Genomic DNA, 27,326 nt, shown 5'->3' with positions numbered 1-27,326 from the left:
CATTTCTTGTGTTGCTGGGGTCTCATACGTGTTAGGTACATACTCTGACATGTATTATAGCCCTGGGCCCTGTTGTGTTTTGTTTTGGAGCCAGGGTCTTGCTATGTTGCCCAGGCTGGATGCCAGCTTGCTCTCCTTCGACGTCAGCCTCCTAAGTGCCTGCACTACTAGGCCTGGCATAATCAGCATTTTGGCCAGGTTAGTACCTGGCCATAATCAATGTCCTGCTACTGGATTTTACTGCTATCTTGAGCTATTTTCTAAATAAGTTTTAATAATCAATTTGTCATTTTAAAAGAAGTGTTTTAAACTTATTATAAATTACCAGACTCTGGAATCTAGGGTTTAGTCCTATTTGGTTTATGATGATGTCTATTTCAGAAAGCTATGGCCAGCAATTGTATCGTCAGACAAAACAAACACTTTGCTGTATTTGACATTGGATATTAACTAAAAGACAGAAATGGAGACTGTACAGTAAAAGCACTGTAATACTGAAGGTAAAAATTCTACTGTAGGGCATTAAATATACTCCATTGGCTAAGTTAAATGACTTGTTCAGTGAAATAATTTCTACAGGCATTTGCACATTTGAAAATGAAATAATACATGTAACCATTAGTTATAAAGAAATAACTACACCCTGAATGCTGAATGTGGACACTCATCTTTTAGTACACTTATGGATACATGTATGTCTTCCCAAAGCTCATGCATGTGTGTGTACATTTTTTTTACATAGTACCAATTATTGAACACCACTGTATGCCCTTTCATCTTCAGTAAAGCTATTATAAATAAGTCTGTTATGTTAGACCCTTCCCATGAGAGAAGTATAAATTTCCTTGATCACATTATCTAGGAAGAATCTTTTTGTGAGGCCTGATGGTTTCTATAGACTCAGATGGGAACTTGAGTTTCAAATTTGGTGATTTTTTTTTTTTTTTTTTTTATTTTTTTTTTTTTTTTTTTACTGAGAAACAGTTGTATTTTCTTAATATTTGTATCTATATTATAGTGAGCAAAACTATCATTTCATTAGGAGAAATCTAATGTAGGTATGTTGATGATTCATGAGTACCATTTATAACAGAAACAATGTTAAGTATAGATGATACTCCAGACATTATGCATTTTTATATTTAACATGAAAAAGATAAGTAGCTATTGTTTCTGTTGGACCCAGATGGTAGAAATACTGTGTGGATAGACTGCTCTGCTAATATAATTTTTCCAAAGCAGCTTAGAGAGGCTTCATAAGACAACATGAAGGGACACTGGGGAATACGGCACATTTCCTGTGAGCACAGAACTGAACTTCTTCTCCATGCCTACATTACAGTGTGTTGAAACACTAAGTTACAAGGTGCCATGCAAATACTGTGCTCTGACTCATGTTACAGTGAGAATGCATGAATTTTAGCTAATACATGTAGTTTACAAAGTTATTAAGTATATGGTCCATTTTGTTAACACTTTCCTGCTCCCTCCCCACCAAAAAAAAAAAAAAAAGAAAAGAAAAGAAAAGAAAAAGAATTTTGGCTATGAAATTCTAGAATTAAAATTTAAAAGCCTGCAGATTACCACTATTACAATACGGTAACTTAGGTGTTTTATTATGAAAGTAATTTAAAGCAATGTATAATATTGCTTCTTACCATATATAAGTACCTTTGTATGCATGTCTATGTATAGCTATATCAATCTTCATATAGATGGATATATAACTCTGATGAGGGGAAAGCCAAAATCAGAAGTCAGGTGTTTAGAGACTGTCACCAAAGATCCTCATCAATATTTAAGCACCAAACCCTTTCAAGTATGACTTCTGACTGCGAAAAACTGGCAGCAATATAAACTAAGGTTGTCTAAGTTCAGTGATGAGCTGCATCACTAAGTGTCAGTGTTTATGGAAGAACATGTACCATTCAGGAACCCTAAAGGAGGGCATCAACCAAGGCGACTGTGGAAATCAGTGCACTGTGTCAACGCAGCTCAGGGACTTGGCTCCTAATCTTAAAAAAAAAAAGTGTACTTCTTAACAGAAATCTGAAGAATATAGAACATTATTTAGTATATATTACATAATGAATATTAGGTGTGTGTATATATGAATAGCTGGCAATTATTTCCAAATCTTGTAAACTGTTCAATGGATTTGGTTTTTGACAAAACAGAGAACAAATACCCTAATAAATCACTTCCTGTTTCAGAAATCACATCTGATGATTAACAAACAGTTTGCAGCTTAGAGACATCTTTAAATATCACAAACATTTGCACAGGCATATTTTTGCTGACTATTCTTAAAAAAACAAAACTGAAGTAATAGGTTTGAAATTTTATATTTGAAAATAAGTAAATGTTCTCTAAGTTAAGTTTGCAGGATAAGGCACTCTCTGTGTGCATGACCATGCTTCCACCCGAGCTCCGTAGCTAATCTGCAACACTAGTCGGCATCAGCACATCACTGCGACAAATGAAAAGAAGAATCCCATAGAGAGTGCAAGCTATTGCTCTTCATTGTGTTCACTAGAGAGAGTTGGGGTGGGGAGCGGATTTATCTTACAAATAGAATGAGCAGCCATACTCTGGAATAAGAGGTGGCACTGAGCAGATTAAGATAGTAGTGGACTAGCTGTTGCACTGATAATCTAAATTCTGCTTCTGTAAGGAGTTTGATGAAGGTCAATAACTACTATTTGTTTCTAATAAGAGAATAATTGACCCTTCACTAACCACTTACGAGAACGACAGCATTAAAAAACTATTTCAAGTATTCATTATCACAGTGAAAATGTGAGATCAATGTTGGAGAGAATGATCTGAAAATTCCTTTGATGAAAAAGTAAGGGTACTAAATCAAAACTTACAAAATGCTTGAACGCATTTCTTTATGTGGTATGAATAGAAAGGTTTTGTCCATAAAAAGTTAGAAAAATTAAGAGAAATTATATATTAGTACACCTTCCCAACCACAAATATAAAAATTCCACCTAGTGCACTGTTATTTCAATCTACACAATAAAAATGCCTTGATGCGCAGGCGCCTTCCACCTCTGCATGTGCTCTCCCAGCAGAAGGCTGACTTGCTGAGTCGCTGTTTTAAAGTTTTATTTAACTGTTAACCTTATTGAATCATCAGTACACCCAGCTAATTGGGACCCACTGTGGCTCCATCCTGAGTTTCTCAATGGCAGTTTGTAGTTTCTCAAAGGCTTTGTCTAGATTGTCGTTTACGATGATCAAATCAAAGTAGTGGCTGTATGCTCTCTGAATCCGGGCACTTTCATCCACTGTTTTCTTCAAGTCAGAGTCCTGTGAAGGGTTAAAACAAAGAAGTTTAAATGGTGATAAATACTGATTTGTTCAGATCTAAAGTGAATTAAGAAATAAAGGGATTGGATATCTGTTGGAATTCAGATTTGAGTTCTTAAAAATCTATCCTACACAGTGCTGAAGGAGATATTACCAGGTCTCTGTTCCTGCTTCATCTTTCCATCACTTCCATGGCTTATGAGGATTCTGTACATTCTGTTTTGGTGGCAGTAGAGTGACATTTCTAACACTATTAAGGTGAGTCTAAGACAAGACAGGTAGTTGATTTCTAGCTAACTTCTATATAATCCTTTCCAAAAGGGTGTTATCTTATATGGCCTGTATAAATTCTGGATCCCCACTTGTATTAGCTGTTCAACTCAAAGCCAATTTACTCTGTCATTTAGAAAGACAGAGAATCTTAACAGTGTGATGTGAAAACTCTAAGCTGGGCCAGATACACCCCCATAGACCCCAGCTTTATTTCTGTGGAATTGCTGTTTGCATCCCACCAGTACTACCACCTGGTCTGGAACGACACGGGGGGGGGGTGAGGTGGGGGGGTGGAGCACTTGAGTGTGGGATTCTGCATGAGCAAGGGAAGCTTGCCACACACTCCCACAAGTATTCCCCGTCACATGGAATTCTACCAGTATGAACTGGGATCCTACTAATGTTCGGAATCAGTAGATAACAATAAAACAGAAAGGGCTCCAGCTTTTTGGTAGAAAAGACAGATGAAGAACAAATAGAACATTTGCAACTTGTAGGTACTTTAGAAGAGAACATACTTAGGTAGAAAACCTTTTAAAAGATCTACTTCCGACAGTGACTAGGAGACTGAGCAAATGGCAGTTACACTGAAAAACAAGGAAGCAAGAAAGCCCCAGGAGTGCACAGGGATGGGATGGGACGGCTACAATGGACATACTCCAGCACTGATTCTTTTCATTTTATAAAAGAAAATTGGTTCTGTTTTAAACTAAGAGACAAAAGGATTACAAAAAAACCCAATATTGTTTAAAATCCTAAAGTACATCTAGTAAGTCAATTTTCCTTCTGCAGTACTTTTACACAGTGCAGTGACTTCCTAAGTATGATTAGATGGGATTAAGCACTCTTAAAAGGAAAGAGAAAATAAAAGGTGTTAACATGGAAAGAGCCGCCTACCGTCAAAAGCTTGGTGGTGATTCCCGCATCCACCACAGCCTTGTGCATGGCACGCAAGGTCTCTAGCTCTGGAGCAGCAATAAATACCACATAAGGCATGAATTCAGAAGTCCTTAACACTTTCAGTGCCTGTGAAAGAGTATTTATGTAATGTCAGAATGTGCAGTGTGCTGGTCATTAGTATAAACTGAAGCCTATCTGTCTCTTCCTGAGGTTATGGATATAACTTACTACCTGCACTCCCTGTCCTAATGCCACACAATATGCCAACCCATTTATTTTGTTGTAAAATCAAGTGTTATTGCTCTTTTGTCCTCTTAAAGAAGGTATAAAATTTAGTGAGGAAGACACATAATCTGTTAATTGTAGGATTCTCTTAGTACTGAATATTCATTCATACTACAAAATTCATACTGCGCAGCACCTACAAATAATAAAAAAATAACTCTACAGAAAAAAATGGAAAGATTTTAAGAAATATAAATAAAAAAGATAAATCAACACAGTATCAAATTGCCTTTTTTTAAAAAAAAAAGATTTATTTATTTATTATATGTAAGTACACTGTAGCTGTCTTCAGACACTCCAGAAGAGGGCGTCAGATCTTGTTATGGATGGTTATGAGCCACTAATGTGGTTGCTGGGATTTGAACTCCGGACCTTTGGAAGAGCAGTCAGGTGCTCTTACCCACTGAGCCATCTCACCAGCCCTCAAATTGCCTTTTGAATCTGTTTATTTCTACCAATAGCTAAATGCTGTTCTTGGCCTTAATCAGAAGCATCTTTTCTAGTGAACAGTGGTGAATATGGATGGACTCATGGCTGTACCAGGTGCTGGATGAATGGATGAATGCTCAGCCGGAAACAGGAGACTTACATACCACCCCCTCTGACACTCAGGGACACGGCAGAAGAGAGGGACAGAAGTAAAGGCCCAGAAGATAGCTGGAAGGGCTTTGAAATGCCATCTCCTGAGCAAGACATGGTGACTGCAATCACGAAAACCAATAGCTGTGGATAGCCGGCCTGGGTCTGCACAGGAATGAGCTCGTCTACAGTCAGGGTGGTGGGAGGGCTCAGGACATCATGCCTCACTACTAAATTATTCACTACTGACAGATTCAAGGAGTAGGGGAGTCACTGCCTCTAACTGTGACCCTACAGAGCTCTAGCGAGTAGTTCTAATCCAATGTTCACACAGATGGCCCTGGTTAAACTAAAGGAATTGTAAAACTAAGCCACAAGTCAGGAATCTGGAAATTCTACTTCTGGTAGGAGGTGGGAAAGCTGATGGTCATGGGAAAGAGACAGAAGAGAGGGGTAGTCACAATATTTTATTCACATGTAAAAAATTGTCAAAAGGCAAAATTAATCAATAAAAGGTCAAGAATCTACATAAAATTGTTTCATTTATGTAAAAAACAAAAAACACTAGAAACTTCTGGTACACATACTTAAGGCCTACCAGAATGACTAAAAAGATATGACCTATCTCTCAGTAGGAAAGTGCAGCTGGGCTGAGTGTACAGGACGGGAACCTGAGCAAGACAGCCATGAGTGAGAGTGAATGAGAGGATGCTCTGGTCTGTGTGTCTGAGAAGTGAAAGTGGAATAGCTTAATTGTGTTCTAATCTTGTACCCTTGGGTTAAGTTTAACATTTCCCAACATAACATTTCAATACTACTTGATCAAGTAAATACTGCACTTCTGCAGGTTCAGTCAAATAAGGTTTTACCCAAGCCTTGGTTGTCTGATTGACATTTATTTATGTATCTAGCTATGGACTCATAATGAAGTTGAGAAAGAACCACATGTCTACCTTGATAAAGCACAATTCCCACAGCCTAAATACACAGATGAAAACTCTCCAGGAAACTAAAAAGTAACAGCAGCTTTGGAATCCATGCAACTCACTTGTGGGTTGACATCCAAAATGCAAGTCCGCCCAGTCTGGACAACTTCAAGAATAGAGTCGATCTTGGTTCCATACAGGTTTCCTTCGTATTCCCCATGCTCCAAATACTTCCCAGCTTTAATATCTGCTTCCATCTCTGATCGGGACACAAATTTATATGCCTGTCCATCCTTTTCGTCTTCTCTTGGCTTCCGTGAAGTAACTAGAATGAAGTAAGGTTGAAAACTTGCAAGAGGCAGAATGTATGTTTGTTTATCCATTGTCCAAGTTTTCTTTTCTATTAAGATAGCAGTTATGTTACAAACAGTATAGCCCTTGAGCAGGAATGCGTATTGATTTCTAATTTAGAAGAATGTTGCCGGGCGGCGGTGGCACATGCCTTTAATCCCAGCACTTGGGAGGCAGAGGCAGGTGGATTTCTGAGTTCGAGGCCAGCCTAGTCTACAGAGTGAGTTCTAGGACAGCCAGGGCTACACAGAGAAACCCTGTCTTGAATGCCCCCCCCCAAAAAGAATGTTTTAAGGGATGGTTCCCAACATAAACTGTGTATCAAAAATGTGACTTAATTCACCTTGAAACTTTAAGCATGCTCATCTGGAAGTCTCCATGCTGCCTTTTCCTTATGCATGGCAGTCTCCTTTTTCTTGAAGATTCTATTATACCCTCCTTTCTGGTTAAACATCTCTTTCTTTTCATTTTTGGCATTTTGAGACAGGGTCTCTCTGTGTAGCCTGGCTCTCCTGGAACTCACTCTATAGACCAGGCTGGCCTCAAACTCAGAGATCCACTTGCCTCTGTCTCCTGAGTGTTTGCTGTCTCTGGCCAGCTAAGCATTTCTTCAGTGATTACCCAGAAGCGAACAAAGTTCACCTCTTCTTAGTTGGAGAATAACCTGTTTTCTGAAGTGCAATTCTACCCACAAATGAGGACATCTAGTCTTTTGCTTCTCCTCAAGCCATAAACTTCCTCTGGTTTCCTGCTTTCTGATAGTCCCAAATGTGAGCTATCTGACTTGGTAAGACCATGGATTAGCCTCTCTACCCTGACCTATGGTTTCTAAATCAGAGTGAATATTCAAATTCCTAATCCAGTGGTAGGGAATCCTTTGATGTGATAGGTAAATCTATGAATGCTTTCAGGCCTGTCACACTGGCCATTTGATCCATGGTAGGAATGAACTATCTCCACCTTTCACACCTTTGCCAAATTTAACACAGTTTTGAGGAAGAAAAATAATTTTTATAGTATTTTAGGGTTAGTCTGAATGTAAGTTGACTGAACTCTACTTTTGTTAAGTAAATAGAAAATATCTGAGCAAATGATTAAGCATGTGAAATTAAAATAAGTGATATAAGTAAAAGAACCAAAACCAAATCAGCAGATTGTTAAATTATGGGTAGCAAGCCTAAGACACCATGACAACTTTTGGAACAAAAAGAACTTTAAATTCAAGGTAAAAGTAAATGTCTAATTTGTAATGAATGAGACCATTATGTACAGCATGGTATCCTCTGCTAATCTAATTTCAAGAATCTTCAAAATAGTTCGATGGTTTCTACACTCAAAAAAAAGTCCTGAAACTTGCCTGTTTGTAGAATTTCAAAGTCATACCACAAAATATCTAAGAGAGTTTTAAATCTTCCAAGTATGCACAGGACTTGGTTCACTATCTGCAACTTAATTTAAAAGTCACATCTTCTGGTGCAAGCCTGCTTTGAAACCATCAATGTGATACTTGGAATGAATATGTAAATGCACACATCACTTCCCAGTTCAGTCATAGAATCCCTCTTCATAGCAAAATGTATACAAGTGATTTTTAACTATATCTCCACTCTCTACATCAAAAAGGAGGGAGGAAGCAAAGGAGGGAAACAGACAGACAGACAGAACTGAAAGCTACTGCCACATAAGCTTCTTTTCATTTTCAGAAGAGAGCAGAATGGCTGCACTTATTCCTTAGGCTTATCATAGAACAATTTCACTTTCTACAAGTGAAATTTTAAGACTGGCAAGATTCTAAACTTTAGTAGTAAAGAGTTAACAAAGAAACACTTTGTATGTTAACCAAACGCAAGGTCTGGACACTAAAAGCAAAACAAAACAAAACAAGGTCTACAGCTTATTTTTCTGAGACAACACTCCTTTTTTTTCTATAATGTACTTAAAAATGATAACAAATGACCACAATGCACCAACCTCCCCTGACAGTGTGTAATGTATTACAACATTTCACAGAGACAATCACACAGTCCCACTCTCTGGTCAAGAGGCACTGTAACTGCCAAGCTCACTGCAGCCTTACCTGAAGCACCCAGGGGAAGGATATAACATAAGTGTCCATTAGCAGATTTGTAAAAATATGGTACTTTAATATATTTCTATTCTTATATAAATAGAAGGTATTGACTACATTAAATTTTTCATCATGGTAAAACATCCACAAAAGTTACTGTTTAGACATTTTGAAGTATACCTACCACTCAATAGGATAAAGTTTATCCAGACTGTTGTGCAACCAGTATATCAGCACACAATCTATTTCCAGAGTTTTTCATCATTCCAAACTGGATCCCTTAAATAACTCTTTCATCCCATTATGGTAATCCCCTTCCCGATGCCATCTGAATGGTTATGAAGTAGTACAGTGTGGTTTTTAGGTTTCCTCGGTGATTAATGATATTGAGCATGTTTTCATGTACTTATTTGTAATTTTCAATGTCTATTTTTGAATTTGGCTTTTTATTTAGTTATAAGATATGTTTATACAGAAATGTTGATGACCTGGTAGGAAAAGCTCATGATGGTAATTCATTTATCATCAAATACAGGCATTCTGTTACTACAGAAACCTGTTTAGGTAACAGGTCAAAGAAGAACAAAATACATACAGATCTGTTCTCTCGTCACATGTACTCTAATAAGCAGACAGTAAGAACTGCAGGATCTTACTCCAAATGACAAGTGGAGTTTAGGTGCTGGGCCACAACCTCTAGGTAGCTGAAGACTCTACATTAAGTTCAGTGGTTAGGTGGGGTTTCTGAGAAGGTTCTCCTTGAATAGAAAGTGCACTCCAAGCGTGTGAACATATAAGAGGTGAGTATTGCAGGCAGCCAGCCATGCTGACGAGTAATGAGCCAGAGGGAAGCCTAGCATCTCAAGTGGGGAGTAGTATGCAGAGTTGACCTTAACAAGGCCACTGTGATGATTCCTTAAGCACAAAATCAGCATTAGAAACTTGTGAATGCTTTCCTTAAGTGTGCAAACATTTCATTGAATCTTAACTTTACTTTCAGACTTCACTTGAATCCTAAACAGATGCTAGCATATTAAGGATGTAGTCTATCTTTTGCAGTTTACCAGAACACAGTCCTCCTGGTCCAGGGGCATCTACTAAACACCTTATGTCTATCTAAAAGGGAGCCAAATGAGTGGTGAAACATAGGTCAGGGAGGAATGAATTGTTTTCCTTTCCCACATAGTAAACTTATTTTCCCAGAAGAATGCTTAAGTGAAGTGGAAACATCTAGTTCTTTGGAAAGTTAGTTATGTTAAATGATGTTTTGCTGGGGTATACAGGTAAAAGGATGTCTTGCTAAAGCAGACATGCAAACATGTGAAAGACTGTTTTCCTGAGGCAGACACAGGTGAAAGGATGTTTGGATATAGTAAATACATTAAAGGACGCTTGGTGAATAAGTATTAATATGAATCCCCATAGGCAGTGGGAGATGAGCACTGAGCCTTGGTTTGGTCTGTCTCGCTATTCTTTGCGATAGGACACGCATGTATTGGTTCACCTTACACAGCATTGTTGAGCTTAACTTGTGATAACTCTGACACTGAGAGAAACTCGCCAAAGAACTGTGCAGTGACATTTCTGTCATAGCATGCTGCTTCTGTGGCCTTGCTCCTGGCTGGTTGAACTACAGCTGCAGGGTGTCTGCTCACTGAAAGGACTGGACTGCAGCTGCTGGCTTGTGCCTGGTGTCTGTCTGCCTAGAGGACTGGTCTGCAGCTGCTGAGTCATATTTGGTGTTTGCTACGGGACTGAATGCCTATCCAAGAAGTTCAAGCTCACCTTCAAAGAACTATTGTTGAACAGATCCATTTCCCCCACATCCTAATAACTTTTTTCTTCCACTACCTCTGCTGGGTGGTGGGCTAGAGGAGAGATTGAATCCTTATTAAAAGTAGGTTGCAAAAAATGTATGCCTACACTTAAGGCCTATGGTGGCATGTACTCCCACTGCTGGTAAAACAGGTAACACTTTTCCTCTAGGCTGATGCACGTGTGTATGCTCATGTTCAAAAGCCAGCCTGCCTCCCAGGACCGTTCTGAAGGTGCTCCACACAGAAAGACAGTAAGAGGAAATACGTTATCTGCCCTTTTGCATCGTAGAGTTCTGTATCTCTTGTCAGCTAACTATGGATGGGAAAATTCAGGAAAAACAAAAATTTATCTGCACTGACTATGAACAGATTTTTATCCCTTCTCATTGTTCCTTAAGCAATATAGCCTAACAGCTATTTATAAACCACTTAACATTATATATAGGCATCATAAATAATTCACATGACTTAAACACCCACAGAAGGTTTTGCATGGGTTATATGCAAAATTCTATGGAACTTGAAATATTCCTGGATTTTAGTATTTTGGGGAGTAGAGAGGGATGTGAGTGTGATGGGAGTTTCTTGGAACCAGTTAAGGAATGATCACAGAAGCTTGGGGCACGGTTCCAAGAAAATAATTAGAAATTCTAATGCCCTTGGCCAGAAAAATCTGTAGTATGAAAATCTTCACTGATTCTTAAAAAAAAAAAAAGGCATTGAAGAGATACTATTTGGACATTCAAGACAAAGAACTCCAGCAAGCAAGATCTTTTATGCAACACTTCTCTTTCCTTTTGGCACTCGCTCCTTACAGCACAGCTCGTAAGAAACTCAAGCAGCACAGCCAGGGCTCTGCAGAAAAACCCTGTCTCGAAAAACCAAAAAAAAAAAAAAAAAAAAAAAAAAAACCAAAGAACGGGGAAAGCCACAAACCCAAAAAAAAAAAAAACCCCCCCCCCCCCCCCCCCAGTCCCAATGCAGCTACTGTGCTGTAGATCAGGAGGAGCTTCGAGGAAAGTGGAGATTGTGAACTAGAATCAAGGCCCCAGTTTTGATGGGAACTAGCCTATTTTTGTTTTTAATGCCTAAACATGATTTTGCTTAACAAAATGACAAATTATGAAAATGAAGGTAACTAGAAAGTTATTGATTCTTCTAGATGCCTGAAAGCAAGGAAGGGAAAAGGAACACAGAGCACCAGTGGCTTGATAAAAACCTAGTTCTGTCCTTCCTGAGCTCAATCATTCAACAAAGCAGTTCTTACTAGCTGCCAGAAATACCATGGGTCAGAACACTAGGAAGTAAACCTTACCTGTGTACTCAAATGAAGTGAGAGTAGCCAGATATTCCTCCAAAGCTTTTACAGTGCTCAGTTAATGACAAAAGCTTAAATCACTGGATCAAAGTTTGCTGAAAACAGCTGCAATGTTTCAAAGTATCTCTGAACAGGTTGCTTAAGTATAAACTACAGATTTGCAGGGGAAAAGAAAACCTACCAAATGCCATAGTCAATGACCAACATTAGTATCAATAATAGGACACAAAGACAAGATGCAACTCTCTTGATGCATATTTGAAGGATAAGAAACTGATTTATATATTTACAATAATGCAGAGCTGTACTTAAAGAGGAAACAGACAGGCAAACTCAAAGGAAGAGAATGGCACAACAGATTGGAAAAACTGATCAAATTATATGCTGTTTATGAAAGAAATCTTACACTTAAAGAGACTGGTTATGTTGGGAGTAAAGGATGGAAAGACATTCCTGTAAGCAGTGACCCAGACACAGCTGCATACTCACATCAGAGCACACCAATGGGGGGGTGGGGGCAGGTATTGTAGCAACAATGAATAATAATTACAATGACAAAAGGGTCCATTTGTCAGAAGTAAGATGCTTACTTACATCTAAGCGCCTAACAGTAGAATCTCCAAATACATGAAACAAAACAGAACTGAAGCAAAAGAAAGATGGACACGTTACCAAAAAAGCAGAAGACCTCAAGGCTTCCAGTGATGAAGAGAATAGAAGGTTACAGAGGAAATGAAGGCCTGAACAGCTACACAGAACATATCAAGGGAGCAGTCCAGTCAACAAGAGAAGAATACATTTTCCCCCAGTGTGCAAGAACAAGGAACACGCTCAAAGATAGGCTATATCTGAGGCTATAAAAAATCCCTAAGGAGTTCATGGGGCCTATGTTCTCTGGACACAGTGAATGGAATTATCATCACTAACAGGAAAATCTGGAAAAATAAAACATGTGTGAAATTAAATAATATACTCCAAAATGGGTCAACTAAAAAAAAAAAAAAAAATCAAAACTAAGAATAGCAAACACTTTGAGAGTGATCGTTACTAGGTGCTGGGCAGCCCTCCTGGGTGCTGGGCAGCATAGTCTTTGTCTCTACTTTGATAGAATACAGTTTGGCCATCATACTTGTGAGGGACTCTGAAGTCCCTCCTTAGAAAAGTGTCTTAGCAGAGAAAAATGATCAGCACTGTTGTAAGCGTCAAGACGAAACATTAGATGGTTAACTGAAGCCTACTGATGGCTTACATGGAAAGACTTGACAAAAAACGCACAGGAGTCTGTGTCAGAGAGGAGGCACTAAAAGCAGAGGACTGCTGGTTTTCCTTCCACTTTTACTTTTGACCAAAGGTTCAGTTTCTAGCTCATCTCAGTGACTGTTTTCATACATGGCTAGGAAGGAAGAAAGCTGCAAGCAGGCGGCAGCCGTGTAAGAAGTCGGTTTTAGCTCCAGCTAACTGACTTGTGTTGCACAACTGTCTTATTCTCAGATTACATTTTAAGCCTCTGTGGTGAAGAGAAAAAGTGTTTCATTACATTTATCTATTTCTAGAATTAAAAATGACTCTGAGATGAATGCAAACAAAAACATAAACCACAGCAAAATTACAAGATGTAAAAAGCAGTATCTACTGAGCAATTTCTAGCATAAGTGTGTCTGTTAAAAGGAGATCTCCAGTGGATAACCTAACGTTCTACCCAGGATAACGGGAGAAAAGATCATCCTAACCCCAAGGAGCAAACAAACAAACAAACAAAAAGATTAAATTTAAATTAATAAAATGTATGATAGAAAAAAGCAGAAAATTAATAAAAATACAAAAAATATGAAAAGAGCAAAACTGAAAAATATTTGGGAAAACTAAGAAAAAATTTACTAAATTCAGGAATGAGAGGGGGCTGTTACTAAGGACCTTGTAGAAATCCTGCAACAATAGAAATACTTGCACAACTATGTGAACATATTAAAAACAAGTAACCCACCTGTGTGAAGAAAATGCTATGAGGATTTTGTCTGAATGAAGATGGTAAGGAAAAAAATAAGCACAAGTTTAGAAAGCAATAATTAAGAAAGTAAAGAGAGAGAGAGATGCTGAGCAGACAGATGGAAATGTTGACTACCTCTAGATAGCTGTGCCAATGAAAGCGTATCAATGCTATCCTGTTTTCTGAGAATAGATTTATTACTGTTACTGTTAAACCGGCTTTGTTAATATGACATTTATTAACTTTGAAAAGGTTAAATAGTTCAAAGGAGGAAAAAAAATCCTTTAAAACCAAAATGAATAAAAGAATTGAAGGTGCTAAACAATGGGGAAACTGCTCCTGGACATCAAAAGTGGCACTGTGAAGTTACAAACAGGAAGTAAAACAGAGTCAGTGTCCATACAGAGTCCAACGCCATTCCTCATAGAACTAGAAAACACAATTCACAAACAGAGAGACAGAAAAGACTCTAGATGGCCACAACAATTCTAAGCAGAAAGAACCCAGCTGGAGGGACATGGCTTACTCAACTTTAAACTCTAATAGAGGACATTATGGTACTGGCACAACAGGCAAGAGAATATATACTGCTGTCCCAGAAATAACCCCAAGAGCTATGAACACCTAACTCTTGATAAAGGCATTAAAATATACACTGGACAGAAGGCAGTAGATGCTGCAGAAGGAGGAAAAGGAGTACAAAGTAGACCAAAGACCTTCGCTTCAAACATGAAATGGTGAAACTGCTAGGGAGCAGAATGAACACAGTTTGAGATATAGGCACATTCTAGAATGTTCAGAAGGAAAATCCTATAAAGTCCAAAAATTTAAAAGAGGTTAAAAATAATCTTTTATTTAAAAAAACAAACAAACTGCATAACAAAGGATACTGTCAGAAAAAAAATAGGATAAAATCACTGCCAGATACACTTGAGATTATAAAGAATAGTAAAAATACCAAAAAACTCAACCAATAAGTGTAATCATGAGGTAGACAACTCTCAAAAGAAGAAATACAAGTGATCAATAAATATTTTAACAAGTGTTCAATATTCTCAGTCATCAGAATAATGCAAAATAGAACTATTTTGAGATTCTCTCTCACCCAAGTCCAAGTGGTTACCATCAAGAGCAATGACAGCAAATGCTGATGAGGATTTGAAGGAGGGGGAGACCTTAGTCACTGCTGGTGGCTGTGCAAACTGGTGCAGTCATATGGCCATCAGTGCAAGAAACGTAAAACGGGACAGGGAGCTGCTTCAGCTGACAGGGTGCTTGTCAGACGAGTTTGGTTCCTCAGTACCCACAACAGCTGGGCACAGGGCATGGAGAGATGGCTGTGATTAAGGGCGCTAGCCTCTCTACAGATGATGTGGGTTCAATTCCCAGCACCTTATCATGGCTCAAAACCATCCAGGTGTGACTCTAGTTCTAGGGAATCTGATACCCTCTTCTTTCCTGGCTTCTGTGGACATCAGGCAAGCATGTGGTACACAGTCATAGATGAAGGAAAATATCCATAAACCAACAAAAGCGCGCGCGCACACACACACACACACACACACACACACACACACACACGTGGGGCTTGCCTGGGAAGTGTGGTGGGGACGGTATGTTAACCAGCTGGATCCTTAGAGCTTCCTGGCCTTCAGCCTATTCAAAACAATGAGCTCCAGGTGCAGTGAAAGACTGCCTCAGAAGCCCTGGGAAGGAGGCAATGGAAGAAGATATGCATCATGAACCTCTGGCCTCTGCATGCACACACACCTCTGTGGGAGGCATCTACCCACCCACACACCACGGTTCTACAAACAGAACCAGCACCCAAAGGGCTCTGTCATCAACACTTGTTGTTCTATTCACAATTACAAGGGGATGAAATCAAACTAGATGCCTAGCAACTGATGAATGGGTAATGAAAATGTACATTCACATACTAGAATTTTATTTGGTTCTAATGAAATTGTGAAATTTCCAAGAAAATGGACAGAGCTGGAAAAGATAATAAATGGGGTAGCTCAAGCTAAGGCAGATAAATACTGTATGTTCCTCATTTCCAGACCCTAGTTGTGGTGTGTGTGTGTGTGTGTGTGTGTTTTCTGTGGGAATGTGTGAGGACAGAGGTCATGAAACTAGAAAAGGTACATAGTTAAAAAAGAAAAAACCCTGACATAAAGAAGGAAGTAGAGAGGGGAGCAGGACACATATGGTTAGAGTGTGGAAACAGAATCCTGGGGCAGAGGCTCTGAGCACCGAGCAGGGAGAGGGAGAGGGAGAAGTGGCAACCCAAACCAAACAGCCATGAAAACCACGAAAGAAGCCTATTACTGAGTAAAAAATAAAGTATTTTTAAAACTAAAGATGGCTCCGCAGTTAACAGTACTTGATCTTCCATAGGATCAGAGTTCATTTCACAGCATTCACACCAGGCAGTTCACAACTGTCTATAAAGTTCAAATGGGGGTGTCTAGGGGGTGTCTTATGCCTCTGGTCTCTGTGGCACCTAAATTCACATGCACATACACAGTATAAAATACAGTTATAACTAATTAAAAATAATAGAAAAATATCTCTAAAAACAACAGAGCCAAAATAAAACTAATATGAACAAAAACAAATAAGATATTCTAAGTCATTGTACATTAAAATTAGCTTTGGGCAGTGTGATTTTGTAGGACTAAAAAGTCCATAAGCATAAGTTGTAAGGTCTGAATATTAAGTGCTCCAAGTGGTGGTCCTATACTCAAGGCTGGGGGAGCTTTAGGAACTGGCCCTTTAGAGAAAGCCGATGACTGGGCAATGCCTAGGAAGGCTGTTTCTTACCCTGGATCCCTTATTCTGCTACCTGTCTACATCAAGTGAAGAGCGTCCTGTTCCACACGCTCCTGTTACCATGCTGTTCTATCCTACCATGAATTCAAATACAAACACATGGATAATAGTTACAGAAGAAAATACCAAAAGAGCCAAGAAAAAACACCAATGAAAACAAATCCTTCTCTAGAGAGAGGCTTGTGGGGCCATTTCCTCAGGTTTCTCTAAGAGGTCAAATGTGCAGCAGGTACCATAGCATCAGCAATTACCTGAACGCTCCAGCTACCCCATTTCTGACATCACTAAGTGTTCTATGTGAACATGCAAAAATTAGGGGAAAACTAAGATTACAAAGTGAAAAGTCGGCGCCAGAGCCTACACGGGCCTCCTCCTCACCAGCATTTTTCACACAGTCTCAGGTAAGTCTGGTAAATGCTGTCTCCTGAAGAACCTGCTTTCAGAGAATCAGGCTGAGGACCCTGCAGGGCTGAGGGCTGTAACTTAAACCAGACCACCTAAGTTCACAAAGTCACTGTTGTACTGAGTATTTGAGCATCTACTAAGCCAGATACTACACTGGCTGAAAAATACAAATGAATGGATAATAGTTCCATAAAACCCACAAATGAATGTAGTCTGCCACAACTCTTACATGTATGCATTCGCCTTTAGCACTTTTGCAATGTAGAGTTTCTAGATGCAGCTACCGCTGAGCACCAAGCGGGCAGCACTACCTAGGACAGAACTGTGTGGACTCAGAACTACCTACTCTTCCATGCTCATTAGCATAGCCAAATCTTATCTGGAACTAGTGTTCATTAGTAATCCTTCTCTCCATATACTCATCCTCCTTCTGAGCAGTAAATGGAAACTGAAGACTTACATGGCACCGTTGTTCCAAATCTAGCAGGATTCAGTACTATGAACCTGTTTTTCAAGCTCCTTCTGCCCACACCTTGAGCTCCGATCAACACTAATGTTTTCCGTTGGAAGGGTGGCATTTTTGCTACTTCCTCATAGATCTGAATTTCATGACGATCAAACTCTAAATGTAAAAGTAACAGGACATTACATTCAGTTATACTTTGTATACGTAAAAACATTCCCTGGTATTCTGTATGCTAATGGTCTTCTTGCCTTTATAGTTAACTATTACTAGAATTGTGTACATCTGACATAGGCTTGTTTCTACAAATTTTGTAGGGTACAGAAATTATCTTATACCTTAATTTAAATGCGTGTCCCCACTTGTTTGCCCTCAGATACTCATTTACTGTGCTACAAAATCCCAGAGTTTTATGCACATTTATCAATGCTCTCTACATTAAAGCAGTGGTACTCAACCTACCTAATGCTATGAACCCTTTAATACAGTTCCTCATGTTGTGGTGACCCTCAACCATAAAGGTATTTTCATTACTATTTCATAACTATATTTTTGCTACTGATATGAATTGTAATGTAAATATCTGTGTTTTCCAATGTTCTTAGGTAACCTTTGTGTGTCAACTTGATACAAGCTGGAGTTATTACAGAGAAAAGAGCCTCCCTTGAGGAAATGCCTCCATGAGATCCAGCTGTAAGGCATTTTCTCAGTTAGTGATCAAGGGTGGGAAGACCAATTGTGGGTGGTGCCATCCCTGGGCTGGTAGTCCTGGGTTCTATAAGAAAGTAAGCTAAGCAAGCCAGAAAGTAACATCCCTCCATGGCCTGTGCATCAGCTCCTGCTTCCTGACCTGCTTGAGTTCCTATCCTGACTTCCTTTCCACCCCAACTTGCGTCTTGGTCATGATGTTTGTGCAGGAATAGAAACCCTGAGTAAGACACTCTTATTTAAAAGAGTCAGTCAACCCACAAGGGGTCATGACCCCAACGGTTGAGAACCAGTGGACTAAAGGTGTCTTATTAGCAACTTATCAGTAGAAATAATGATCTTACAGTTTATATCAATCAAATTACGTTCATGTGATTTACATGAAAAGGTGTATGTGAAGTACAGGGCACAGGACACCTGCTTGGCTGCTGGACTCGTACAGGCAGAGTACGCCACCTCTAGTGACAGCACACTAACATATAAGTACCGAGATTCTGAAGTGTATACAGAAAATAAAATGCTGGATAAAAAAGTATTTTCAGTAGACTATAGCCTCAAATTATAAGCTAAGTCAAGGAAAAAGTTACAAGATGAGCTAAAAGTTTTAATGATATATATTTAATGAATGATAAAACCAGAGTGATTCTGAAACCCACCACTCATCACCACTGCGGGACTCAACCTGCAGTAAGAACACTTCATCCTTACATTATCATCGCAACAAGTCCTTCTGGGTACAACTCCTTCATACCGATTAAACCAAAATCAGAGTAAAAACATCATTTCTCCCTCCTGTATGATTTTTTTTTTATACTGTGCACAGAGGTAGCTTGAAGTCAAGAAAAATAAACCTGATAGTTTCCACGGTTAGCTTCCTTTTTACATGTTTTTATTATACCAGGTCACATAAGGCCACTTTCCTGTAGACACACAATGCACTTGGCACACACTTTCCTGTGCCCGGCTACCCTCCCCCTTCATCCCTTGTCTTCCTCCTCTTTCTTGATCTCCCTTCTCCTTTAATGTAACTGAACATACATGATTCTGTGTACCTCTACAAAATCTAGGGTCCACAAGTGGGCAAAAACATGTTTGTGTCTCTAAGATTGGTTTAATTTGTTAAACATGATTATCTCTTTTTCTACAAAAGAAATAACTTCATTCTGTGGTACATATAGACCATAATTTATTTCTCCTGTTGATGGTCACTTAGATTAATTACAAAACTTCGCTCTCCTGAAATGTGGTGCAGAGATAAAGACATGCAGTATTCCTGTGGTGTGCTCAGGAGTGGGGACAGTGGTGTAATTTGGGTAATTCTACTTTTAGGTTGATTTCTACAATTGCTGGACTAGTTTACTTCCTACTGTCAGGGCAAAAGCATTCTTTTTTGTCCAAGATCCTGACAGAATATGATTTTTCTTAATGAAGTCCATTTTGTATGGGGTAGGATAGAATCTCAATGTAGCTTTAATTTATATTTCTCTCATGGCTAGTTAGGTTAAAGGTTTTTTTTCATTTGCTTTTTTTTGTTTTTTGTTTTAAATTTGTAATACACTCAATTGGTCTGACAGTGTTTTAATTTCATTTTTCTTTCTCGTTCTGGGGATTGAACCCAGCACCTTATACATACTAGGCAATGGCTACACCCCCAAGGCCTTTGACTTCTTTTTTCAAATCTTTTTTCAGCTTTTGAAGCAAAAGTGACAAATAAGAATTGTATGTCGGGCTGGTGAGATGGCTCAGTGGGTAAGAGCACCCGACTGCTCTTCCAAAGGTCCGGAGTTCAAATCCCAGCAACCACATGGTGGCTCATAACCATCCGTAACTTGTTACCATCTGACGCCCTCTTCTGGAGTGTCTGAAGACAGCTACAGTGTACTTACATATAATAAATAAATAAATCTAAAAAAAAAAAAAAAAAAAAGAATTGTATGTCCTAGCCGGGCGTGGTGGCACACGCCTTTAATCCCAGCACTTGGGAGGCAGAGGCAGGNGNATTTCTGAGTTCGAGGCCAGCCTGGTCTACAGAGTGAGTTCTAGGACAGCCAGGGCTACACAGAGAAACCCTGTCTCAAAAAACCAATAAAAAAAACAAAACAAAACAAAACAAACAAACAAACAAAAAAAGAATTGTATGTCCTTAAAGTGACAAATAAGAGCTGTATGTCCTTAAAGTGACAAATAAGAAGTGTATGTATGTCCTTAAAGTGACAAATAAGAATTGTATGTCCTTAAAGTGACAAATAAGAACTGTATGATGTCCTTAAAGTGCCCATCGTGATGACTTCATGTGTTTAGCTTAAAATGGTCTTCTAAGGCAGCTAATAAGCACAACTGTGACCTCTTGTGATTACCATTACGTTTTCTTTAAAAGATATTCCTTTCTTTAAGATGAAAGATTTAGGGAGAGGCAGAAGGATTTAGAGCTTGAGGACAGGCTGGGCTCCCAAGGAAAGTATAGGATAATAAGATAATTAAGTGTTTGAGGCCAGCCTGTATTAACTAGTGAATTCCAGGCCAACTTAAATACATGGAAAGAATCTCAATACCTCTCTATCTCTTCTCTCTCACTCCCCCTCCCTCTCTTCCTTAGCCCCTCCCCCCAAAGTAAAACCCTAAAAGAGTTGAGAAAGACCCTTAAAAGATGCCACTGGATTAAATGAGTTACCTAGCCCAGGGTCATTTCCTCAAAATGAACCTGACCTTATGGCAGCTCCTAGCTCGCCTTCATCCTAATGCTAACATCTCCATAAAGGCACTCTGCCCCTCGGGAGCGTGTTACCATGGTGGGATCTTCTACTCAGTACTGTCCATACATTCCTCCTGCATTAGTGCAAGCTCAATGCCTAACAACTTCTTCCTGCTGCAACTCATATTCACCAACTGAGACTTATATTTTATCATGTGTTCTCATGAGATCCAGTAATTGGCACTAATATAAATTAAATTCATTTTAAATTTCATATTCGGAGATTAAAACATGGTAACTAATGATAAAGCTATATATTTAGATCTTCCAAAGGGATTTTACACGTACCTGCATTCCTGGTTGTGAGGTACATCATCTTCTTCTTTTTTTTGTTGCTTATAGTTCCACAAAAGGGTCCTGGAGGATGACAAGACTTAATTTAGACGATACATTGAGACTCAACCTTAAATTGCCAGTTATGTTGTATGAGGAGATAAGAGAGAATTTCCCTTCCTAGGAAGGGATGGATTTGTCATTGAATTTTGATACACTACCAGTAGGTGGCAGAAAAGAATAAAAAATTAGAGAGGAAAAAGCAGATGAGAAGGAAAAATTAATTCTCCATGTATTTCAAATAAATTCATTTGTGATTTCAGAAAAAAAAGAAGCAAAAGAAGGTGATCCCAGCCCCCCCCCGCCTGTTACTTGTGACCAGCCCCCTTACCTGTTAGTTGTGACCAGCTCTTCACCTGAATTGTCCCAGTCTCTGCGAACAAATGCCTTTCTCTTCTCTTCCAGGAACTGGCTTGGAATCAGACCTGCACTTCCTCCCTCTTTCACATGGCTAGCCTAGAATCAAACGAATTTATCAGTGACCAAAGTTTTAGACAATATTTTAGTAAGTCCAAGTGCTGGTCAGTTAAAGTTAATTTCCTATGGAAAACACTCTTTAAATCCATGGAACTGTGTTAAAGCATGCAATTTGTATCTAAGACTCATGTACGTCCACTGGTAATGACATGTTGAAACTCCCATTAACAACAATGTACAGGCTCCTCAAATACTACAATGTTTTCTTTAGAGGTCAAGGGAGGGGGGAAGGGGAGATAGGACAGGAAATGTGTGTGTGATAAAGTCAAAAAAAGGAAAGAAGAACGCTATTTTATATAAAGAAGTGTTAAGGAATGACTTTATAAACCATTTCTACTGACCTCAATCCTAGAATGTTATTTCCTGAATCTAAATCAAAAGAATTTCCAATACTGGGAATACAAAGCATAAATTTTAATTCATGCTAACAAGAATCTGAATATCCAAAGGTGAAGAGTTTAAAATAGGTAAAACTTTATCTAGAATAAAAAATAAAAACCTTAAAATCAAAGGAAGTAGTTAAAAAATGTTTTACTCAAGTGTTTTTGGGTCTGTGTGTGTGTGTGTGTGTGTGTGTGTGTGTGTGCGCGCGCATATGGGTAAAGGGCCAGAAGAGGAGCTGGAGTCCTGGAGAGAGTGAGCAGCCACTGTCAGTGCTGGCTCTGTGGGTCCTCCACAGGAGCAGTGAGGGGGCAGGCCTCTTTTTTTTTTTTTGGTTTTTCAAGACAGGGTTTCTCTGTATAGCTCTGGCTGTCCTGGAACTCACTTGGTAGACCAGGCTGGCCTCGAACTCAGAAATCCACCTGCCTCTGCCTCCCGAGTGCTGGGATTAAAGGCCTGCGCCACCAGGCCCAGCTTGAGGGCAGGCCTCTTAACCGGCTGCTCTCTAACCCCACAACAGTGGATATTTTTAAATGACAAAGATTCATATCACAATGTTATTGTCTTTCTTCTTATAAGTGGAATAAAGCACCTGTTTATCAGTTTTTAATAATCCTGAAAATTGGCATTAAAAATAAGATTATCAAAATGAAGAAAGAGATTCAAACGCCAGTGAGAGGATTAGAAAACTAAGAGAGCATTTATAGAAAGTAAACCAGAGAACACCTGGACGGTCCATGATCAGCCACAGGAAGTGATCAGACAGTTTAAACCTGCAAGTGTTTCAGTGAAGATCTCTTGCAATCATCAAGTGTTTACTGGCTCATGTCCTAGCTATCTCACCATGGTGTACTTACTGATAAAAATGTCTTCATTGAAGTATCAGCACCCTGTGCCGAAGCTGTTCCTATCCTCACATCATATCTCTGTAGAAGTCATTTAGTTCATCACTGCTAACACCAGTTACCAGTCACAGCTAAGTTTATGCTTGGTACCAGGCCCTGGAGGCTTTCTTCTTTTACCCTGCTCTCTAAGGAGGCCAGAATCAGCTCTGAGAGTTGAAAAGATTCTAGGTTTCTTGTCATTTTCTTCAACTTTGAATACTGTGTCAGCTCATGTAAACGTCAAGAAACATTGACAATGACTACAAAGTTCTTCTTGCCTGTATCTGAAGGCGGCTACCCATGGGAAAGAACTGTTTCACCTAATCTTAAACAGGGTGACATGCCACAGGCAGGTTATGCCTGCTTTTATTTACATAAACAAACTCCCTCTCAATTTGGTCTTCTGTCCACAAAGCTGGCAGACATAAAGCAGTAGTTGTTCATGCAAGAAAAATCATGAGAACGAGTGCTTCCTGCACTTTTAAATACTGGGCAGATCGGAGATTGAAAACAGAAAATTATTTGAGGAATTTTCTGAGAATCATACTAACCTGCCACCAGTTTGGGTCTTCTCTGTTTACAATCTGAAGAATTTCTCCTTTGGAAAATTTCAGTCCTGCTTCTTTACAGGGTATCAGGTTATCATTGAATGGATTATAATCAAAATGACACTTGACAAATACCTAAAAACATAGCACAATGAAAAAGACTATATGTATATCCTAAGCACTGGATGTTGAAACCAAACCACTGTGATTTAATTGTAAATGACACTAAGTAGTTCAGATAAGAAACTTATTCTTCTAAATAAAAAATAATTTGTTAGAATATTAATATAATGATTTGATATAGAAGAAAAATAAACATTTTGCTACATTAAAATTTTGTTCATTTTAAAAACTCCTGTTTCTTTCCTTTGTGGTGTGGGGTTTAAATCCAGGGCTTTGCATGCTAGTAGGTGCAACTCTACCACTGAGCTGTGTTATCCACTCCCCTTAATACTAACCTTAAGCCAGGAAGTGTATAATAATCACTGCATTCTACCCTTCTCCCCTCTCAATCTTTTCACTTGATTTCCCAATAAACACTGCATAATTTTTAATTTAAATAAATGTTATTTTTCAGTTGAAATCCTGAGATAATGTATGCAGTTAGTTTGAGGCATACATTTCCAATAGATCAGGACTGACATTGTTCCTACACCTTGAAAACAAAATTGAACAATGGTCATCTTGAAGTAAGGCCTAAAATATAACTGGGAACCTTAAAACGTTAAGAACTTAACCTCTAGTAGAATATTTTAATCAGACAGTTACACTGGCTAAAACAAATAAGGAAAATACTTTTTTGATCACCTTATTGTGATTAAATTAGGATTAAATTACGTATGAGACAAAACATTAGAAAGGTCCTAACAATTTCCAACTTAAATTCAAACATACAGGTTTCTCTTAAATTTGCTTTCCTAATAAAAGTATGCCAGTTAAACTGTTATTTAAGATTTCCAGTGCTTGTAACATACCGCTTATTTACTTTAATTTGAATTCTAATTAATCATTTTTAATATTTGATGGCAAGTTTAGATTAACTGTTTTCTTAAAATAGACATACTTCATACATATTTATAGAAATTCAAATTAATCTTCTACAGAAAAGCCTTAGTATTAATCAGCAGATAAACTTTAATAAGCAGAAAAGTATACAATTAGTCAAATTAACAATGTTATTTTTCTATGTGTATCACACTTCAACTAGAAACAAATAAAATTTTCAAATATTACAAGTACATATACTATATTATTAGCATGCTTAAAAAAACACCCAGTGTGAAAGATGCATAGGAAGATATCTTTAAACATTGGGTGCATGTGATCTTAATAGAAAGCTGTAGGCCAAGTCTAAGAATCAATGCTACACAAACCAGGAAGCCACTTTTTCCTGACACATAAATTTAGAAGCATCTAAAAAGCAAGCATGCACACAATATTAAAACTGCTAAACTGTGACAAGTGGCTAACTTGAGTTTGGCATGCAGCTCAAGGCTCAGGCAGTGTACAACTTAAGGTGATAAAGTTTATTCAGGGTAAATTTAGTTGACTGCTAAGACAGAACAACGGGAATACCAGAGAATGTTTTCACATGATATCATACCTGACGGACGTGGGCTGGGTGCCTCTCCATATTGACGTAACTCTAAAAATATATTTTTCAATTGCATAAATAAAGCCAGAGTTTTAACTTATAACTTAACAAAATCTAAGTAAGCTACTGGCTCATCGTATCACTTCACTCATTGGTAAAGCAACTTCCTCCCTAAGTAACTGTTATAATGCCTGTAAATTAAAAATAATACAGCGAAAAGTCACAGGCATTTGGCATGAGACAGAGGAGAGACTGTATGAGTAGTTATAAAGCTAGCAGTAAGTTCCTTACTTCTGGAGAAAGGCCCACTGAACAAAAAGCCTCATGCCACCTATGCAAGCGTGTTCACCATTCTTGATTGTGAAGAATATTTTGTAAAGTTACAAGTGTCTTCCAAATTTTAAACATTTAGTTACCCTGTTAGGAGATGCCAACATTCAACTCAGATGTAAAAGGATCAGGAAAAAGAATAATTCTTTGTCCTATTAAATGACTTTTGGAACATTACCCTTGTGCTAAAAAAACTCACATTAAACTTCGGTAAAATTGGTCTAAAAAAATCAATTAGCCTAGCCCTTGACCTAGGAGTTTAATAAAATCTTTAAAATCATTGAAGAGTTGACTTGCTGTATTTTATGAATTGCACTACAAAATAGCTTATGAAAGCCAATTTATCAGTCTTAAGTTATTAAACAACACTTAAAATATTTCAATTCTGTATTCTCACCATTAAAGAAAAACTGAATAACTATTTAAAATAGACAGAGGACAAAGTAAAGTACAAACAACTTTTAAACACAGGTGTTCAAACTATCCTGAGTAGAATTGAAAATTAACACACTACTAGGATAACATCTTTTTCATATTAACTAACCAACTACCTACCTACCTACCTAATTAACAGAAACCCAAATATTTGACATTCTGCAGACAGGATATTGGCTAATAGGGATTTTCCTAACAGGCTTGTGGAAGAATGCTCCAACCTCTTGTGAGGACAATTTGGCAATAATTATCAAGATCACAAACACATAAACCCTCTGACCTAGTAATCCACTTCTGGGAATGGATTCAGCAGTACTCAAGCACTCATGAAGTGATTCATATACAATACTAGAAACTTCTGAACTACTAGTAACCAGTAACTAAAAAGATTAGGAGCAGTCTGTTTACCAATGATGAATTGCCTAAACAAGAACTGCATAATGATGATACACCAGTCCATACGCCAATGACAAGAAGGGAATTTCAGCCGGGCAGTGGTAGTGCACACCTTTGATCCCAGCACTAGGGAGGCAGAGGCAGGTGGATTTCTGAGTTCACAGCCAGCCTGATCTACAGAGCGAGTTCCAGGACAGCCAGGGCTACATAGAGAAACCCTGTCTCAAAACAAACAAACAAAAAAAACCCAACAACAACAACAAAAGGGAATTTCCCACCCTTATAGAAAACACCACAGAAAATTAATGGCTGCTGAGAGGAAGACAACCACCCAGTCGTCTCCAGGGTCAAAAGCCCCTGAACGTGTGTTACTGAATCCCCAAATGGTCAGGTCTAAACATATGTACATAAAAGCTATACTACATGGGCTCAGTAAGTCATGTGTGTTGTTTAGTAGTAATGATCATAGACAAGGAAGTCATGTATTTGAGAGTGTCTATGTAGGGAAGGACACAGGAGGTTGTTAAAAGAAGGGCAGAAATAATGCAAAATATGTTTTCATAAATTCTCAAAAAGAAATCCAAACAATACAAAACAAACAACAACAAAATATGAGCAGGCATGGGAATAAGGAGAACGGATAACCTGGATCAGGAAGAAAAGTCTATTAACAAGAGTCCAGAAAGCATTTGGGAAACAGTTCAAAGTCATCCTTAACTACATAGTGAATAGTGAATGGGAGGCCAGCTTGGACTACAGGATGACACAGCTCAAAAATGAAACCAACTAACCAAGTCAAAGATGCTAAAAGTGTGTGTGTGTCAGAAATAACAAATATGAAACAATTTAGTAAACAAGACACAGTGCAACCAATCGTGGTAATTTGCACTTAAGAGATTAAGGTAGGAGGATTACCCATGACTTCAAAGCCATCCTGGGCTACACAGTGAGAACCTGCATCAG

General features: G+C 38.5%; 1 protein-coding gene across 5 annotated transcripts in view; it reads right to left on the bottom strand.

Annotated features, from left to right (window-relative positions):
- Positions 1-947: 947 nt before the first annotated feature.
- Positions 948-27,326, bottom strand: part of Mpp6 (membrane palmitoylated protein 6) — an 86,838-nt gene continuing 60,459 nt past the window's right edge. For 4 of the 5 annotated variants that reach the window (XM_021189920.2, XM_029534954.1, XM_029534953.1 and 1 more), the window contains exons 6-13: positions 25,212-25,253; positions 23,612-23,743; positions 21,675-21,774; positions 21,274-21,342; positions 17,523-17,684; positions 6,404-6,606; positions 4,489-4,617; positions 948-3,318 (exon numbers count right to left, since the gene is read on the bottom strand). In XM_021189920.2, coding sequence (XP_021045579.1) covers positions 3,142-3,318; positions 4,489-4,617; positions 6,404-6,606; positions 17,523-17,684; positions 21,274-21,342; positions 21,675-21,774; positions 23,612-23,743; positions 25,212-25,253 — 1,014 coding nt within the window. In that variant the 3' untranslated portion in view covers positions 948-3,141. The remainder of the gene's footprint in view (positions 3,319-4,488; positions 4,618-6,403; positions 6,607-17,522; positions 17,685-21,273; positions 21,343-21,674; positions 21,775-23,611; positions 23,744-25,211; positions 25,254-27,326) is intronic. The other variant, XM_021189921.2, reaches the window with a different exon arrangement.

The sequence above is a fragment of the Mus pahari genome, chromosome 2 (assembly GCF_900095145.1).
Source record: "Mus pahari chromosome 2, PAHARI_EIJ_v1.1, whole genome shotgun sequence".
Lineage (NCBI taxonomy): Eukaryota > Metazoa > Chordata > Mammalia > Rodentia > Muridae > Mus > Mus pahari.
This window is presented reverse-complemented; position numbering and strand designations above follow the sequence as displayed.